The sequence below is a fragment of the Poecilia mexicana genome, unplaced genomic scaffold (assembly GCF_051168715.1).
Source record: "Poecilia mexicana isolate PSO_F unplaced genomic scaffold, ASM5116871v1 scaffold_2, whole genome shotgun sequence".
NCBI classification, from domain to species: Eukaryota; Metazoa; Chordata; class Actinopteri; order Cyprinodontiformes; family Poeciliidae; genus Poecilia; species Poecilia mexicana.
Window position 1 is genome coordinate 53,273,453 of NW_028263371.1, and position 19,555 is coordinate 53,293,007.

Below are 19,555 nucleotides of genomic sequence, written 5' to 3' on the forward strand. Positions count from 1 at the left end.
ATGAATAACTTATGAAACAAAAGCAATTAAAAAAAATATCAAACATCAAACACCCAGAAATCATAACAGTCCAGTACTTAAGCATTTGTATAGGTAACCTACTGAAAAAAATGTACATGTTAACATCTGTGCACTCCTAAAACAACGTGAGAATAGATGCATCAAGTAGAGAAAAATGTATACTAAAAAAACTGAAACTTTTATTATTTACTCAAAATACATCATCCATCCAACCAACCGTTAACTGCTTAGTAAGTATATATGTATTATTATTTTAGGAGCTTTAACAATCCCTGAGAATGCAGATTAATGAAAGGTTAAGGTCATTTCTATATCAGCTTAATACGCCGATTTCCATGCTGCATAGCAAAACGCTTTACAAATTGATCAAGATCTAAAGATTTTGTTCGTTTTGATTCAATGCTGAGTACAGCCAAACTTGAGAGTCTTGTCTCTGTCATAACTGACCGCAAATAGGTCTTAATGACTCTGAGAGTTGAAAAACTCCGTTCACAGGATGCACTGCTCACTGGTAAGACGACAGCTATTTTGCATAACCTGAACAACTCGCAAAAAACGTCCTGGTATTGGTCCAACCATTGGGTCATCTCCATCAGAGTGGTAGGACATTCCTTTTTTCTCTTTTTCTTCTCCAACAGCACCCTTACCTGATGCAACTCATGTTTGAGATTCTCAATATTTGAATCATAGGCTGTAGCCAATAAGAAAACAGCCTCATCTTTTAAAAAAGTTTGACTAGATGGATTTAGTGCCTGCACACCTTGCATAATATTGCAATTTGTGTTAGAAAATCTTCTCCCTATTTCTCCAATCATGTTATCCAGAACTGGATAATAGACAGACATACGGAAAGCATGTTTGTTATCTGGAACTACATGCTGCCCCAAGGTGGAGGAAATGACACTTTCTTGAAGCACCTTTGCTGTCAGTCTTGACCTCTTTGGGTTTTGTTGAGTTGTATCAATGTTACTGCGCTGACATAACTCAAGTGTTTCATGCCACATTTCTTCAAAAGAGTCAGGATTACGATACTGAGCCAGTATCTCTTTAAGTGATTCAATTAGTTCAACCACCTTAGAATGGTCCACTGTCTTAGACTGGAGCATGTCTGATAAAAATTTGGAGTCACTCAAGACCTTTCGAAACAGAACCAGACAACCAGCAAAATTTAGATCCATCTGAGCCAAAATCCCCCTGGCTTCAACAGCTCTTTGTGGATGTTTCTCAGAAGCAATCTCCTGAAGCACCTGTACTATTGCAGGCAACCTGTCCATAACATTGCGACATGCTATGTGCCTACAAGCCCAACGTGTGTCACTTAGCTGATGAAGTTCCCTTGGTGCACCATCAAACATCTTCCGCTGCACGTCCAGCCATTTGTTATGTATATAAGAGCCAGATATAAAAACATACATTTGCTCTAATAAGGAGAAGAAGTTCCCAGCATCTGTCACGCTTTTTACAGAGTCCACTATGACCAGGTTTAAGCAATGTGCACTGCAGTGAACATAGAAGGCATGGTTGGCTACTTCTATGATTTTAGCTTGGACACCTGCATGTGCCCCACGCATGACTGCTGCACCATCATAGCCCTGACCAACCAGATTTTCCTTGTACTCTAACCCGTGTCTTTCAATGAAGCTTATAATCTTGTTGCTTAACGCAGCAGCATCCATGTGTTCTGCCACTTCAAATTCAAGAAAGCTCTCATGAACCACACCACTGTAGTAGTATCTGAGGACAAAGGACATTTGTTCTTTTTTCTGAACATCTTGCTCTTTTTGACCTCTTGAATGATTTCCTCTTTAACCATTCCTGCCAAGCATTCAAGTATTTCATTCTGGATCGTTTTACTTGTGGACTTAGCATTTTTAGCTTGTTGTTCAAGCCTTTTTTTATTACGACATTATGGTTACCCAGCAAATCTAGCACAGATAGAAAAAGTCCCTTTTTTTCAGAGTCGGTAGACTCCCTGTGACCACGCTGGGCTATGTTTTCTGTCGCAGTTAGAACAAGAACCTCAGCTAATGTTTTAATGTAGTACTGATTTTCAGTCACTTGTATTTTATTGTGTTCGTCAATCATTTCCAGCATTGAAGTATTTCTTAAAATCCTCTTTTTGTTTTCAGTCCATGCAAACATTGCATTCAGATGGTTTTCAGATCGAGCATGACAAAGAAATCCACTGTCTGTCAAGGTAGCCTTTTTCCAATTGCGGTAACCATCAAATGAGCTAAAAACTGTTGTTGGCGTGTCAGGGAGTGAGAAATGTCGACAAGCAAAACAGTAAGCAGAGTCTTTCAGATGAGAGTATTCCAACCAAGGGTGTGCATCGTACCATTCATTTCTGAAGCTCCTTCTGGCTCCCCCTTGGAAGGTTCTTGGAAAAGACTCATGCCTTGGCTGAGTTGGGTCCTCACGCCACGACTTGGATATGTCTACATAAAGTGAATATATAAATTCTGATCACAGCTCTACTATTTATAAAATGTAACAAATAGTAAAAACACAATTTGGAACAGTCTTTTATCAGCTAACCATCAAGCTTAATTAAAACATACAGCATAAAAACAGTACTTTGGTTAATTTGTTCAACTTTATTTAAGTCTGTGACAGCTGACACTACTGTCACACAGACCTGAATGGTAACTTTTTTGTTCATCCTTAACATTAATTTAGACATTAATTAGAGAATATTTTAGATTTTTATTTTTGAAAATTATTTTCATTAGCCTGACTTTTTAGTTAAATATTTGCAGTGCACACATTTAGTGTTTAGTGCTATAATTTTCTTAACAGGTCTTCTTATTCAAGTTTTATAAAGCAAGTTATGAGGATTACTCAAAAATATTTAGTTGAAGAGACCAAAGACATATCTGTTTAAATGTACTGATTGGAATAAATTAGAAATATATTCGAATCAGATGTAACTCAGAACTAAGTTAGTGATATCTGCATACCACGTGGACCAACTCGAACAAATGTGTTTGATGTGTCAGGCTCTCTCCTTTCACTGCATGAACCCTGGATGTTGTCCAGCAATTCTCTTTCTCCCTGTTCTTCTTGGTGATCCTCTCCCTCGTCCATCTCCTCGTTGCTGTGCAGCTGTTCCACTACATCCTTTCCCTGGTCACCTGGGCTTTGCTCTCCGTCATATTTCTGTTGATTCTCCCCCTCTTTTTTATCCTCATCTCCTCCGTGAATCTTACTCAGCTGGTTAGTCTCTGTGTCTCCCGCCTTTGCCTTTGGTAAGAAGAAGCTAGCGATGCTACCTTTCCTCTTCATATCTGGAAGATTTGAAGTTATTTCACAATGTTTTCCTCTCAAACATTTAATGGATATCAGTTTACACAAACCACGAGTCGACCAAACATTGAACTTACTCTGCATATATTTAGGATTTTTTTTTACTGTCTCAAAAAAAAAAAACAGCCGATTGAGAGTGCAACACCGCATAAATTTTTCAAAAACGACTTGGAGTTAGAACAAAAAATTGCCGTATGTCTATTGACCTATTTTCGCCTGTCTTTACCGGACCTACTCTGATAAATACTGCAGCCATGACTGGTTCTGAATACCGTGGTAAAGCTAGCCGCTTCGTTGGAAATAGCAGTAAAGCCAGACGGTACTCAACTTTGGCATCTGCACAAGAGACAACCGCTCTCTCCCTACCTTGCACTACCTACTACTGCAATAATTTTTCTAAACGGACATAGATATTTAATACTTTTTTTTTTTTTTACCTCTTTACTCTTACTATCTTCAGTCCTTTTCATTTCATTTCTCACTTCCCGCCACTCAGTCAGCTCAATCAGAATGTTTTGCTTCTTCTTCTTAAAATTTATTGGCAGTTGGCTACAAAGTTAGGTGAGCATTACCGCCACCAACTGGTATAGAGTGTGGACTACATTGTGCTGCATTCAATGTTGTCGGAAAAAAATGTTCGTGTTCGTAATGTCCAGCGGGGGTGGCAAACAGGGTGGCAGGGCTCTCCGTTGGGGTGGCAACTGCCACCCCATGCCACCCCGGTAGATCCGCCTATGCCTGGCATGGACGGTCTTCCTGTTGATTTTTACAAGTCCTTCTGGTCTGTGATCGGAGAAGACTTGTTGGAGGTGATCACAGATAGCCTGCAGAGAGGTCGGCTGCCTCTGAGCTGCAGGCGGGCAGTCGTTACTCTGCTTCCAAAGAAAGGAGATCTACAGGATCTAAGGAACTGGCGACCAGTCTCTTTGCTCTGCACGGACTACAAGATCTTTTCCAAAGTTCTGGCTACCAGACTCAGAGAAGTGATGTCTTCAGTCATTTACGGGAACCAGACGTACTGTGTGCCTGCAGGCTGATAAGTGACAATGTCACTTTAATCAGAGATGTTTTGGAAATCTCCAGCTCATTGGGCTTAGATATTGGTCTGATTTCTATAGACCAAGAAAAAGCTTTTGACCGGGTTGAACACCGATATTTGTGGCAAACCTTGACTGCTTTTGGCTTCAGCCCTGGTTTCATAGCTATGATCCAGGTTTTGTATCGTGACATTGCGAGTGTACTTAAAATAAATGGAGGCTTAAGTGCTCCATTCAATGTTTTAAGAGGAGTGAGGCAAGGCTGTTCTTTGTCAGGAATGCTTTATTCCTTGGCATTTGAACCTTTGCTTCATAAGCTGAGGAAAGATTTGTGTGGTGTTTCTATTCCTGGGTGTAATGTCTCCTTAAAGCTGTCAGCTTATGCTGATGATCTGATGGTTTTTGTAAACGAGCAGGAAGATGTTGATGTTTTGGTCAACACTGTTTTTCTTTTTGGCTGCATTTCTCCTGCTAAAATAAACTGGAGAAAGAGTGAGGCTATCGCTGTTGGGAGTCGGCTGGGGGATCAACTCAGTCTGCCTGGAGGCCTAGTGTGGAGAAAAGGTGGGCTCAAGTATTTAGGGGTCTTTTTAGGTAGTGAAATTTTTGTGCAAAAAAATTGGGAAAATGTTTTAGATAATGTTAAGGGTCGACTTTTGAAATGGAAATGGATTTTACCTAAAATGTCATATAGAGGAAGAGTTCTTGTTATTAATAATTTAGTCTCTTCCGTCATGTGGCACCGGCTGATGTGTGTTGATCCTCCAGTTTCTCTTTTATCAAATGTTCAAAGGGCACTAGTGGATTTTTTTGGGATAAACTTCATTGGATTCCTCAAAGTATTCTCTTTCTGCCGAGAGAAGAAGGTGGACAAGGCCTGGTCCATCTGGCCAGCAGAGGCGCTGCTTTTCGTTTTCAGTTCATTCAGAGATGCTCACAGGACCCACAGACCTTGTGTGGAGGAGAATATCATGCTGCATTCTTCAGAGATTTGGCGGCATGGGTCTGGATCTGCCTCTCTTTCTGATGGACTCCAGCAAAATGAACTCCTCTCTTCTTCCAGGTTTTTATAAGAGCGTTTTCTCTGTGTGGACTTTGCTGAGGAAGGAGAGGCAGCAGCAGGCTGAGTCTCTGTACTGGCTGCTCCAGGAACCGGTTCTGTTCGGGAGTCTGTTGGATTGCCCTGTGTGGGGAACAACAACCTGGTCCAAACTCCTCCACACTGCAAAAGTTTATTGTCTTGGGAGGGTGGTAGAGATGACTGGACCTCGACTGGATGATCCTGTGGAACTCGCTGCTTGTTTGGGAATAGAATCTGTTGGAGTTGTTGGTCGGCTTTTGAGCTACTGGAAACACAAGTTAAGTGAACATCAATGTTCCCTTTTGACTGATTATCATGAAGGTTCTGTGTTACCAAATCATCTGGACCCTTTTCCATCCATCAGACTGTTTCCTGGGATCAAGAACTGCTCTGGTCCTTTACTGGATTCGGTGGACAGTAAAGGAATCTCCCTAGAAGGAGCTTCTGGGAAAATGATCTATAGGCTGTTTGTAAAAACTCTTAATCAGAACAAACTGAATGGACGCAGTGACACAGTGTGGAGATCTCATATCTCCTTAACACCTGAAATCAAGCCTGAATGGAAATCGTTGTATAAGCCTCCTCTACCGAACAAACATGCAGATTTACAGTGGAGAATCCTTCATGGTATTGTAGCTGTTCACTCATTTGTTTCTGCTATTAATCCTGCTGTCCATTTTGTGAACAGAGGGAAACAGTGTTTCATTGTTTTCTAGACTGTATTCGTCTGTCAGCTCTTTTTGTGCTTTTGAGAATTATTTTCAACAGATATGGTGAAGTTTTCACTAAACAGGTTTTATATGTGGTGTTAAATTTACACGCCAAAGAAAGACCAAATGTCAGTTGATAAACTTGTTGATAGGACAGGCTAAAATGTACATAAGCAGAAAGAGGAAAGTGGAGGAAGAGTTGAATATTAATGTGGTTTCTTTATTTGTTAACCTGGTGAAGTCTAGGCTATTGCTTGAATTTAATTTTTATAAATCAGTTTCAGATTTAGATACCTTTTGTCACACTTGGAGTTATGGGGAAGTAATTTGTAGTGTGGTAGAAGGAGAACTTATTTTTGGAAGGGTGTTAATGTAATGCTGTGTGTGGTGTATGTTTAGTTTTTTCTGTTTGTTTTTTTCACTGTTACATAGTTTGTGATACTATGTCGATTATTTATTGAAAAATAAATGAGCTATTAAAATCTCTCTCTCTCTCTCTCTCTCTCTCTGTCTTTACTAAATCATCCTCTGCTTTTGGTTTTCCATAAACCAGAATGAAGCTCAGGTTTTTTCAGCTGTGGCTTTGACCTTTGACCTCTGGTCATCTGCTGTTGTTTAAATTGCGTTATACAAATAAATTTGACATGAACTCTGACCTTTACTGAGGCCTGCAGAGCTTTAGATGTGTTTCCTGGTTTCTTCTGTAACTTCCTGTTTGAGTCGTTGATGTTGGAGTCATTTTGGTTGGTCAGTCTCTCCTGGGAAGCTTCACCTCTGTTGTTATTCTCTATTTGTAGATAATAACATGAAGCTGGATAAACTGATGATTTGATCAGAAACCAAAAGCAGCAGCAGTCAGGTTTTCTAGATAAACTGATGATTTGATCAGAAAACCAAAAGCAGCAGCAGTCAGGTTTTCTAGATAAACTGATGATTTGATCAGAAAACCAAAAGCAGCAGCAGTCAGGTTTTCTAGATAAACTGATGGATGTTCTCTCATTTAAAGCATCAACCTGATTATTGGTTTGTTAAAATACATTTAAGGCTCTAACTCTGAATGTCTTCATGTAAAACCAGCAGAGCTGTTGTTTCTGAGGATCCATCATTGTAATTAAACATGACTGTAAACCAATCAGAATAATTGATACATCATTAAAGGAGAACCAGACTTTATTATAATGAGGTCATGATAACATTAGAAGATTCCTGAAGATCAACCTGAAGTTCTGAATATTTCATTTTCTATGACATTGTCTTCTCCTTCACTATCTGACCATTTTCAGAGAAATTTATCTTTATTTCTGAACTCTGATCAGAAAAACCCTGAAGTTAAAATGTACATCAGTGATGATCAATAACCTTGTTATAAAAATACCAAAGATAATCATTTGACAGACAGAAACTATTTTATCTCCAAAGAGTCTTTAGTTGAAAACTTTCCATCTAGATGATCAGTTGAAGGATGACGGATCATTCAGGTCTAAAGACTTTCAGATTCTGTTCATCTGCTGGTGACATCAGGTAATAATTTCTTCTGAAAGTCAGAAATCGTGCTGATCCAGAATATTTCAAGAGATAAAACGTTTTATTTCTCAGAGGGAAAATGGCAACAAATTACCTTTGGAAACATTTGCAATATATTGTATATTTTTAATTTCATATTTAGCATTTATTTCTACTCACTTATGTAATGTTACTGTTTCAATTTGTTCTTTATGAGTTTAATATACTATAACAAAATAAATCACCTTTTTGTGAATCCGTCAATTTATGAAGATTTAAGGTGTTAAAACTTAACCACAGGATGATCCATCAGTCTTTTAACCATCAATCAGGATTTAAAACTTTCAGTTTTATTTTCTAGCAGCAGCATCTTAACTGCAGCATCTTAACTGCAGCATCTTAACTGCAGCATCTTAACTGCAGCATCTTAACTGCAGCATCTTACCTGCAGCATCTTAACTGCAGCATCTTAACTGCAGCATCTTAACTGCAGCATCTTAACTGCAGCAGCAGCATCTTAACTGCAGCATCTTACCTGCAGCATCTTAACTGCAGCATCAGCTCCATCTCCTCCTCCTCCTCTAACTTCTACCTGCAGCTCTACAGAGCGACACGCTGTGACCAAGTCCTTCCTCCTGCTGACCTCTGAGTTTCTCAGGCAGCTGCTGCTTGGAGGAAAACCTCACTGTCACCTCTCAGCTTCTAAGTTTAAGGAAATAAATCAACATTCAGGTTGTTTAGTTTCAGTTATTTAGAAATAAAAATGTTAATTGTGTCAGATGTCCCAGAACTGCAGACTTTGAAATTACCAGAGGATCTGCAAACATGATGCAAATAAATCAAAATCTCAATATGAAGAAATTAATATTCAGATGAAATAAAATGATCTCTAAAACATTTAACTACATACAGTTAATTAGAACATTATAGAAAAGTTTAAAGTTTTATTTAAGATTATAATATCAAATCAGACCCAGAAAACATTTTTTATATATAACTTTTTTGTACATAACTTTGTATAACTTTGCATAAAAAGTCTTTTTAATATCTAACTTATTTTTTTTATTTTCAAAAGGTTTTAATCTGAAAAATTATTCTCATCAGAACTAATAATCTGATCAAATATGATGGTATAATTTAGATAAAGTTGTTTTTTCAGCATCTTTCTTTTTATAAATCATTTTAAAGTCGATACAGACTTCATGAAGACACGCCCACTTTACTCTGAACACCTCAGACCTTCATCATCACAGTGACATCACTTCCTCTAACAGTGAATCTTGACACCATCATCATCATTTCTACTCAGATTTCTGTTAAAGTCTCTCTGTCCATTGTTATTATTTTCTTTCTATGATCGGTCTCAGGAGCTTTGACTCTGGATCATCACTGATCTGGAAACTTTTACTCCTGAGATTTCCAGCATCACCATGGCAACAGAGACAGAAGATAAATGAACTAAAAACCTGAATCTACCTGTAAAAACATTGATCATTGTTCCTAGAGCAGCTCAGTGAGGTTTCTGTGTTTCTACAGATCCAGCAGGAGGTCAGGAGGTCGTACAGTTTACTGTGGAACCAGAAGAAACCAAAGTCCTGCTGGAGACCCAAAGAGACGGGAAACGGTACCTTGTTGTCGACTGTGGAGGTAAAAGTTACTCACCGTTATTTAAAGGTTTAAAGACGAGTTTTAAAAACATTTTTATCCACAGTAAACATGTTGAAGTGATGTTGTGTTGCCCGGTGGATCAGCTGGTTTCTCTGCTGCCTTGCAGCAAGAAGGTTCTGGGTTTGAATCCCAGTCTGGGGTCTTTCTGCATGGAGTCTCCATGTTCTCCCTGTTCATGCCTGGTTTCTCTCTGGGTACTCCGACTTCCTCCCACAGTCCAGAAACATGACTGTTGGGTTAACTGGTCTCTGTTTGTCCCCCACAACTCTGTGGGGACAATTGGATAAATGATGGATGAATTAATCTCTTTGATTAATGTTTGTCGAATGTGAGTTAAAATGTGTGATAAGTTGTTTCCTGAGATTTTTCCATTAATATATTTTATTTTCTTCCTGTTTGTCAACAGATTACAGTCACTTCACTGTTCATGACGTCCTGGAAGGAGGAGACATGAAGCTGCATGAGACCTTTGGAATGTGGCGGGGAGGAAAACATGTGGACATTGAATTCAAACAGTTCCTGGAGAAAATTTTCTCTGTTGGAATCTGGAAAGAATATGAGCAAAAGTTCTCCAATGAGGTTCAGAAGATGATGTATGATTTTACTCGTCTCAAACATTTGGATGAAGATGTTCAGATCAGTTGCCCGGGTAACCTGGTCATAGTGGCTCAGAAACAGAAACAGATTGAAACTTTCTTTGATTCAGTGGAAGGAGCTTCCTGGGATGATGGATCTATCAGGATCTCCAGAGAGAAACTGAGATCTTTCTATGATTTTAGTCTGCAGGGAATCACAGAGAAACTCAGAGAAATATTAGACAAAAATCTCAACATTGGGTTTATTGTGTTAGTGGGAGGATTGGCTGAGAGCCAGATTCTACGTCAGCACATCACTGATCAGTTTGGACGTCAGTATGAAGTCCTGTGTCCTCTTAGACCCCAGGAAGCGATTCTGAAAGGAGCCGTAGAGCTGGGGAGAAACCCAGAGATGGTGGAGCCTCAGAGGAAACGTCCAGCTTGGTTCAGATGTTGGTCATGAGATTTTTGTTCTTATTCAGACAATGTGCATAGTTTTCTTGTGTTTTTTTTTTTGTTTGTTTGCCATTGAATAACTTTTTCCATATTCAATTTTTTCCTGTTTTGTACCAGAAACCAATAAATCAGTTCTACAGACTTCAGTTTGTAAACTGAATTAAAAATAAAAGTTAATTTGATTTAACCTGGTTCTCCTTCCTCCCTTCTGTTTGTTCTGGTTCTGATTCTTTATTTTGAGTCATTTGATTTCTGATTGCAGGATTAATTTAGGCCTGAAAGTTAAGCACCAGAATGTGTTAATATTTTAAAAACCCTGTAAGTTTAATTGTTTTATTGTGGTGTTTACACAATGAAAGCTTTAGAAAACTAATATTTGCTCTTAAGTTTTAGCTTCAATTAATTAACCATCTGAAGAGGTTTCAGGTGGTTCATTGTTCATGTCCTATTATTATATAGTTTATTAAAATCACATTTATTAAAATCTCCAAGTAATATTTTTTGAATAACTAGTTTTCTCATGGGTTTAATTAGTGTGTAATCTTTGGTCATTAACATTGTTTCAGATAAAATACAGATAAAATTACATAAACCACAGATGAAAACATTGATTTATTTTTAATTCTTATTCCACTCAACATTTCCTGCAGGCAGCAGCTGCAGTAACACATTTAATCACTAGATGGCGCACTGAAACCAGAAAAGATGGAGATGGTTTGGTTTAAGTTTCGCCACATTTAATGACGTCAGAGCCGCTAGAAGTTGAGTCTGAACAGAGACCTTCATCATGGTCTGAGCTCCTCCTCTTCCTCCTGTGACAGACAGAGGAGATCTGAGAGGAGCAGCAGGAGGAAGAGAGTGAGGAAGAGGAGGAGTCCTGCTGCTGAATGAACGGCTTGTTGGAGTGAAGAACAGGATCTGATCAGAGGACTGAAGTTCTCCTCCTGCTGCTGCTTCATCAGGTTCCTCTGCTGCTGCATCAGGTCAGACCTGCTCACTAACTTTCACCTTTAGCTGCTTTGACCTCCGACCTCTGAGGTGGGCGGAGTCAGAGCTGCTTCACCTTCATCTTTAATGTCTTCATGTCTGAAAACAAGCTGCAGATTATCTGAGTTTCCAGGTCAAAGGTCAGTCTGATGGCCTTTCTGCTGCATGTTCTCCTGATGTTGGTGATGAAATGAAGAGTCTGTTTCAGTTTTCCTGTTTTCTTCTGGCTGCTGCAGAGAAATGGAGATGAAGGATCATCAGTCAGACTGAACTGCTGCAGCCTGTTCAGAGCTGAGATGAGATTCAGTCTCACATGATGGAGAATTATCACCTGGAGGCTCTTTAAATGTGTTTCATCACATTAATGTGTCTCATCTGGCTGTTTGTATCAGAATCTGAGCTGATGACCAGAACCAGATCAGAGCTGGTCACTGATCAGAGTGAGATCAGCAGCTGAAGCTGTTTACAGTCAGACATCATGTATCAACCAGCAGCTTCATCACCTGATGGTTTCCTCCTGATCTCAGACTCTGATCTGCTCTCTGGGAATCAAACGTGTCGTTTCTGTGTGAATCTCTGAGGCTGAATGTGGAACCAGAATCTGAGTCTCTCAGCTGTGAAGGATGTTTGTGAAACGGTCGACTGACAGGAAGGAATCTGCTCTGATTAAAACCTGCAGCATGATGGGAAGTTTTCAGGACAGAAAAGCTTCAGATGAACCTGAGGATGAACTCAGTGCAGCTGATGGAGGTTTTGATCTTTAGTTAAGTTGATCATCATTAACTTGTTAACTGGTCAGTCTAGGAGAGAAGAGCTTCAAGAAATTTAAGCTCTTCATAATAGAACTGCAACAAAAGTTTGGACTAAATAATTCAAATCCTTTTTAAATGATAAAAAATCATTTCATTGTCTCATATGCAATAACATCATTCCTTTATTGAATGTTTGCTGGTTTATAGGAAATGAAGCATCTGCAGCTAAAACATAAACATATGAGAATCTTTCTGCTTAACTTAACAATACAGTGTTGGGCTGATCTGTTGACTGTTTTAATAATCGGCCATTAAAATGTGTTTAATTGGTGATTTATTTTACAGAAATTAAGCTAAAACTGCCACTTGATGTGTTCTGGTTTATCTTAAATGCAAAATGTAAACATGTTTGGTAAAGTTTTACCTTAATTACTGCTCTGAGTTTGTATTTTTCAGTTAATGATTAATAAACTACTAAATTAGTTGATTATTGATTGAAATAATTACTACTTTCATTTAGGTAAATGAATATGCCTCACTCTGCATTTCAAAATGCTAATTAATTTGAGCATCTTTGCTTGTTTGCTGCTTCTGTAAGGTTGAAATCAGAACCAACACGTCATCTTTAGTTGGCATGTCTGTTTAATTCTAAACAGAGTTAAAATCTGTTTGTTAAACTCAAACAGATTTTATCAAACAGGACCTCAGAAAGGCTCAGGTCTGACCTGCATCCAGTTTGTTACTGGGAGGCTGTGGTTCTTACTGGACTTTAACCTCGGTTGGGTTGTTGATGTGAAGCTGAGGCGTCGTCATCATGACCTGATGGGACAAAAACCAAACTGAACATCAGTTTACCTGGAAATAAAACAGTTTCTACGTCTGTAGCAGCTTTAATCGGCCTTTTGGATTCATTTAAATGAAACCAGTATAAACCAGCATATACCAGTATAAACCAGTATAAACCAGTAGACATTGAGCTCAGGGTTGAAGTTTCCAGCTGTTGTCAGTGTTTGTGGTTCAGTGTGAGAATCAGCAGCAAACCGTTTCCGTCCTGATAACAAACTTTGTTAATGACCAACACAGACGGTTCGCTGACCTCAGTCTGTCTCTGGTTCCTGGTTCTGTTGGTTCTGACAGAATCAACAGAACCTGCTGATAACAAACATTCCCATCAGTCAGAGTCACAGTATCAGGTTTTATCTGAGGCTGAAACTGTTTCTGATCTGCTATCAGCTGTTTGTTCGCAGGTCACATGACTTCATCAGAACCGGTACCAACAGAACCGAGGAGTTTCTGTGACCTTCATCTTCTCTGCAGGAATCAGTTTTTATTTTCTGTTTGGATCACATGAAGAAAGTCCAACAAACTTCTGTTTCCTTCATCATCTTCAAATCAAACAAAATTGGTGTCAAATGTTTGTGCAGCAAAGATTTTTGTTTGTCCTGCTGTTGTTTTAAAAATATGAGTAAATGTTTGTAGAGGTCATGAAAGGTCAACCAGTCACCCACCTTACAAAATCAAACAAAAGTGGTGTCAATTAGCTGTGCTTTGTTTGTGCCGCTATCATTTTAAAGATACTAATGAAATAGTTTCCAGAGTTTATCAGAGGTCAGCCGGTCATATCTTCAAAACAAAAACATCACAAATGGAAATTTCTGCTGCTCAAACGTAGTAGAGTTGATGGACACCAATTTAGTTTGAGTTTAAAAAGTGGGGTCTGGTTTACCTCTGACCTCTGGAAATGTTTATTAATTCCTTTAAAATGATAGCAGAACAAACACAATTCGCTACAACAGATTTGTTTGTTTTCATTAATGTCTTCAAAACAAAAGCAGAACAAACAAATTTTATCAGCACAAACGTAGCAGAGTTAATGGAGACCCAGGTAGTTTTATTTCATATTTAATGAGGCCAGTTGACCTTTAATGACCTCTGAAAACATTTATTATCTTTAAAATGACAGAACAAAAAAATCCTGCACAATTTTGACACCAATTTTGTTTTTGAAGAAGGTGAGAAGATCAACTTCACTCGGGTTGTTCTCTTGATTTAAAACGAAACAAGGGTCAATGTTTGGATAAAAATGCTTCATTCAGAGAAAGTTGACTGTTTTTAGTAAATATTAAAGTTTAAAATCCTTGTATGGAAGCAGCAGACAGTCTGAACAGGAAAATGACCAGGCAGCTGCTGTTTGTTCAGAAAATACAGATAAAATAACCAACCAGCCGCACTAAGCCACATATCTACGACATTTAGCAGACATGAGGAAAACATTCAGCTAATCACTAAAATAGTGATTAGCTGATTAGAGTGTTGGGGCCATGGTTGATAGAAAAAATATATATTTTAAGATGAATTTCACATATTAAAAAAAAAACGTGGTTATGTTCTGATGTCAAAAAGTTGTACATTGGCAAGAAAAAAAATATAATTTTCCATGATTAAAGGCGTAAAACAAAACATATTTTCTGACATAAATTATGGAATTTGTAAGAAAAAAACTAGAAGTTTTCTGAGATCACAAAGTCAGAAGGATTCTGCCACAAAAAGTGACAGAATCCTTCCTAAGACTGAGATGGTTTATGAATGAGATGCACATCTGGATATTTCCCAACATGTAAGTTGTAAATCTGGACTTTTTAGTGTATCAGAACATCTCCTGAGTACAGAATCAATATGGACGCCTCAAACAGGATCCAGAATAAACGCCTGAGAAGGTGAAGAAGAAGCTTCAACATGGCTGCACTGAGTCATTTGATACATGAAAAGAGCCCAAATCTTACACTAGGAAATATCCAGAGATCTAAGATTTACCTCTTCAGTCTTAGAGGAGTTTGGCCATGTTTTATTTTTTTTTTTATTTTTTGGGGGGCTGGGTGGGAGAGTTTGAACTCAACTATATTCAGTTAAAACCAGCTAACAGCCAGTTAGCATCCAGTCATCCAACTGATATTAATCTTTACTGTAAAAACATCAAAAAGGTTTTAATATTGTTTTGTTTTTTATTTCCACATTTATTAATCTAATATTCCTGTTATGTGTTTCTCCTAATGCTGTTTAACTCTAAATTGATTTGTTGGAAAGCAGCTTCAACTGGAGCCCTGACAGTTTCTGATGGTTAAATATAAGTTTAAAACTTGTAATGAAAGTTGAAGTTTTCTTCATTAAATGATCTGATAGCTAAGCAGACGTCTGTCTGTGTTTCTTCCTGACAGCATGATGAGTGATGTCCGACTGTCTGCAGCTCCTCCGTCTCTCTGTGAGGTCACAGCTTCACCCACAGGATGTGGTTTCCACGGCAACGAACCTCCAGCTTTCGTCCTGCCGCCTCGAAACGTCAGGGTCAGCCTGGGAGGAGACGCCCGACTGGAGGGGAAGGTGAGGCATTAACCCAAACAGGAACAGGTCAACATCACATGATCCTAAATAATTTATAGTTTTACTGGAGCTGCAGTCGCTTTAACAGAAAACGGCTGTGGGTGTGGATCTGAGTTCAAACGACAGGAAGCTGATTGATAAACAGAGCTGCTTAATTCTTCCTCATTTGTGGTTTTCTTCATGTTTATTATCTCTGAGTTTAGATCAAAGCCTCCGAGCTGAATGAAGAAAATGACTTTGCAGAATGTAAATAGAGTTTTACAGCCTCTCATCTCAGAGTTAACGGTTTCAAACTGTTTATGGAGAATAAAGCTGCTCTAGGTTTAATAAAAAGGTTTTCTTCTTCTTAATAACACTCTATCACTGCTAAGTTAAGTAAATCTACAGAAGATATTCTTCATCAAAGTGTCAGAGTAGAAAACGGGGAGCAGAAAACGAGAAGCAGAAAACGAGGAGCAGAAAACGGGGAGCAGAAAACGGGGAGCAGAAAACGAGGAGCAGAAAATGAGGAGCAGAAAACGAGAAGCAGAAAACAAGGAGCAGAAAACGGGGAGTAGAAAAAACGAGGAGCAGAAAACGAGGAGCAGAAAATGAGGAGCAGAAAACGGGGAGTAGAAAAAACGAGGAGCAGAAAATGAGGAGCAGAAAACGGGGAGTAGAAAAAACGAGGAGCAGAAAATGAGGAGCAGAAAACGAGGAGCAGAAAACGAGAAGCAGAAAACGAGGAGCAGAAAACGGGGAGCAGAAAACGGGGAGCAGAAAACGGGGAGCAGAAAACGAGGAGCAGAAAATGAGGAGCAGAAAACGAGGAGCAGAAAATGAGGAGCAGAAAACGGGGAGTAGAAAAAACGAGGAGCAGAAAACGAGGAGCAGAAAATGAGGAGCAGAAAACGAGAAGTAGAAAACGAGGAGCAGAAAACGAGGAGCAGAAAATGAGGAGCAGAAAATGAGGAGCAGAAAACGGGGAGTAGAAAAAACGAGGAGCAGAAAACGAGGAGCAGGAAACGAGGAGCAGAAAACGAGGAGCTTCTCTCGTCTGTTTGCCTCTGAACTCAACATCATGAATAAAACTCAGAGCTGCTCTCAGGTCAGATCTGGACCGTCTAACTGTGACTCAGTCAGCTGACTCAGTCTGCTCTGTTTTCACTCCTGCTTGTATGAAGGTCCAACGCTCTTAGAAACAGCATTTCTGCTCCGGCGCCTCAGATTTATCTGTAGGAAGAATGTAGGACTAATCCCAGAGCGCCTGAACGCACCGTCAGTCCTCAGGCATGATGGATGGAGCCGTAAGGCCTGTTGGCCGCTGAGCTGCAAGTCATCAAACAGTCGCCACATCTGTACTCCACATGCTGCGCAAACAAGTCCCGCTTCAGGCTGTTTGGGTTTCTGGTTCTGGTCTGCATGGGTCAGTCAGAACCGGACCGGCAGCATCAGCCTCAGTTTCAGCTACCTGTTGGCAGTTAGTCCTGACTTTTTAACATATTAAACTGGTTCAGCAGGAAGTTTTTATTTGTCTCATGTGGAGACATCTAGTGGTGAAGTTGTAGATTGCAGCCAACAGAATAATTCTAATTCTTTGAATAAGTTAGGCTATAGGTCTGCACAAAACCATGTTTTAGAATAAAATAATTCTTATAAGATCAGTTTTTAGGTCCGTTCTGCCCATTTCGAGCTCTTTTCAGAATGAGCTGATTTAGGGTTGTCCTGTCACTTTAAATCCAAATGAGCTGCTGCTGGCCACGCCCCCAACTCAATGTTTACACTCGCACATGAAAATGGCTGCAAACAGATGTGCATTAATGTAACTGTACAACTTTGAAAAGCAGAAGTAGAGCCTCCTGCACAACCAACAAAAATTCAGCAAGTGGTTTCTGGATGACAAGTCAATAACGAAACACTTGTCTTTTCCAGCAGCCATTGTACAGCAAATACACAGCGGTAAAACCGGCTGACCAAACATGATGTAGATTATATTGGGTTACTAAACGGGTTTAGATGGGGTTGCTAGGTAGCTGCGCAGTGCCTGTCAATTTTAACTTAAAAATTTAGAGGTTTTTGAAATGGCAAATTTTTCTGACACCAAAACCTATTAACTCATTGTCATTTGTTGTCTTTTTGTTTTTAAGTGCTTGGGCTGTTTTTAGAAGCAGTTCAGGCTGAAATGGAAAAACAAAACTGTGCAAAATGTGAACTTTAGGAGCTGTTGCTGTTCAGACGGTTCTTTCAGTGACCTGTTGGAAAGCTGATTCTTAAACTTTTGGTTGGAAAATCTTGAATTAGTTCAAAGAAAACATCTGAAACGGAGAAGTCTGAGTACAGTTGTTTGGTTTTGTTGGATTTCTGCAGCTTTCTGTAGTTTGGTTTTTGCTTCTTCCCTCAGATTGGGATGTTTTACTCGTAGCGCTGTGTGGAGTCACATAAATTACTGAATCTGTTCACCCAGTAAGTTGAAATGTGAGCAAATGCATGCCGGTTATATTTTCTACTGATGTTTGTTCATACTTAAGGAAGATTAACTGAGTGAGTTTTATTGTTTCAATGTTTAACGTATGCTTAAGGTTACTGTCTGTAACTTGAGATGATAAAATCAGACTTTTTAAACTTTATGTAGAGAACATACATCACTTTTACTCCTCTGTTAGACTGCATTTTATCTCAAATATGTACAGAGTTCTGTATAAAGAGCTGAAGGTTCAAGGTTTAACAATTAAAGCCGAAAATTCAGGTTGCATGTTTGTTTCTGCAGACGGAGCCATTACTGAGTTCATTCAGCTGAATGCACAGCAGAGAGGAAGCAAAGCTGAAGGCAGCTTGAAGACAAACTTCCAGACATTGTGCCATTTTGAAACTTTCTGCCTAGTCATTGTACATGTTTTGATCAAGTTACAAGACAGACGTTGAAGCTTAAAAAGAGGATGTGGTTTCAAATATGCAAATTAGATCTTAATGAATATTCATTCGATCAACTGTATGCAACATTTTATTGATCTGACATAAAGAACAAAAAAGACATAACAGAGCAGCTTTGTGCTAAATCAGCTATTTTGGAATATGCATATATAACCTTAGAGAAAATAAGAAGAGAATGCTGCAAAAACTCAAAATCTTACAAAATTTTATTACCAATGATTGCTACTAAAATGATTAAACTTTTTCATCAAAATTAAGGAATTATTAGCTTAAAACACAATATTTTGTTGAAAAGTTACTTGTAAATTAGTTTTGTCTTATTTCAAGTTTATTAAGACATTTAAAGTAGAAACTAAAACACTAAGAGTTTGTGTGTGAGGCACAAATATGACATGATGAGATGTCATACATCGATAATTTCTTTTACTGAGAAATGTATATTTCACAAAACCTGATGTGAACTTTGACAACGCTTCCTTCAGGTCTTCTAAACTCAAAACCAGAACGGTCATGATCTTCCTCTATGCTGGATGAAAACCTGATATTTTCCTCTGTTCGTTTTGTTTCAGGTCAGAGGTCAACCGGAGCCGCAGGTCACATGGTACAGAGACGGGAAGGCTGTGATTGGTGGAGGCCGCTGCTCAGTGACGCGAGGTGGGCGTGGCACTTTCAGCCTCCTGGTGGGCGGAGTCACAGAGGAGGATCTGGGTTGTTACACCTGTCAGGCGACCAATGAGGCGGGGAGCCGGCAGGTTACCGTGGAGATCCTTCTGGAAGGTACCAGTCCTTATTTCACACACATTTCTGGGAGCAAAACTGTAGAAACTAACAGAGATGATCTGATGACAGCAGAATATCTTAAAGTCCTGAAACAGCAGAAAATCCTCCTGTCAGTCGCTGTGTGTCAGTTGGCCTGAAAATCGTGCAAATTGGAAATAAGAAAATAAATTAGTTTAATACAATTAAATTAGAAACACGGCAATTTTGAAAAAACTCACATGAGGTGGTTTTTCAGCCGTATAAAAATTAATGTATTTCACAAAACTGCAGTGGAAACTCTAAGATGGAGAAGACAAAAGGAAGTGGTAGATGGATGATGATGATCAATATTAAGGAATTATTGACTTAAAACACAGTTTAGCTGTCTTTGATGACTTATTGCATGAACAAA

At 39.0% G+C, this 19,555-nt stretch overlaps 3 protein-coding genes across 4 annotated transcripts in view; 2 read left to right on the forward strand and 1 right to left on the reverse strand.

Moving 5' to 3' along the window:
• The window catches only part of LOC148160952 (heat shock 70 kDa protein 12A-like), a 37,130-nt gene extending 26,586 nt beyond the window's left edge, over positions 1 to 10,544 (forward strand). Inside the window, exons 9-10 of the mRNA XM_088002940.1 lie at positions 9,195 to 9,305; positions 9,733 to 10,544. Of these exons, the coding sequence (XP_087859066.1) occupies positions 9,195 to 9,305; positions 9,733 to 10,364 (743 nt within the window). The 3' untranslated portion in view covers positions 10,365 to 10,544. The remainder of the gene's footprint in view (positions 1 to 9,194; positions 9,306 to 9,732) is intronic.
• LOC148160953 (zinc finger MYM-type protein 1-like) lies at positions 330 to 1,787 on the reverse strand. Its single transcript, XM_088002915.1, has one exon. The coding sequence runs from the start codon at positions 1,770 to 1,772 to the stop codon at positions 330 to 332; it is 1,443 nt and encodes a 480-aa protein (XP_087859041.1). The 5' UTR covers positions 1,773 to 1,787.
• Positions 10,545 to 10,964: 420 nt separating the features above from the next.
• The window catches only part of mylka (myosin, light chain kinase a), a 53,604-nt gene continuing 45,013 nt past the window's right edge, over positions 10,965 to 19,555 (forward strand). For both annotated transcript variants that reach the window (XM_088002971.1, XM_088002974.1), the window contains exons 1-3: positions 10,965 to 11,340; positions 15,312 to 15,474; positions 18,954 to 19,161. In XM_088002971.1, coding sequence (XP_087859097.1) covers positions 15,313 to 15,474; positions 18,954 to 19,161 — 370 coding nt within the window. In that variant the 5' untranslated portion in view covers positions 10,965 to 11,340; position 15,312. The remainder of the gene's footprint in view (positions 11,341 to 15,311; positions 15,475 to 18,953; positions 19,162 to 19,555) is intronic.

Coding starts and splice junctions, on each gene's coding strand:
- LOC148160953 (XM_088002915.1), bottom strand. CDS start 1,772: ATGTCCTTTGTCCTCAGATACTACTACAGTGGTGTGGTTCATGAGAGC.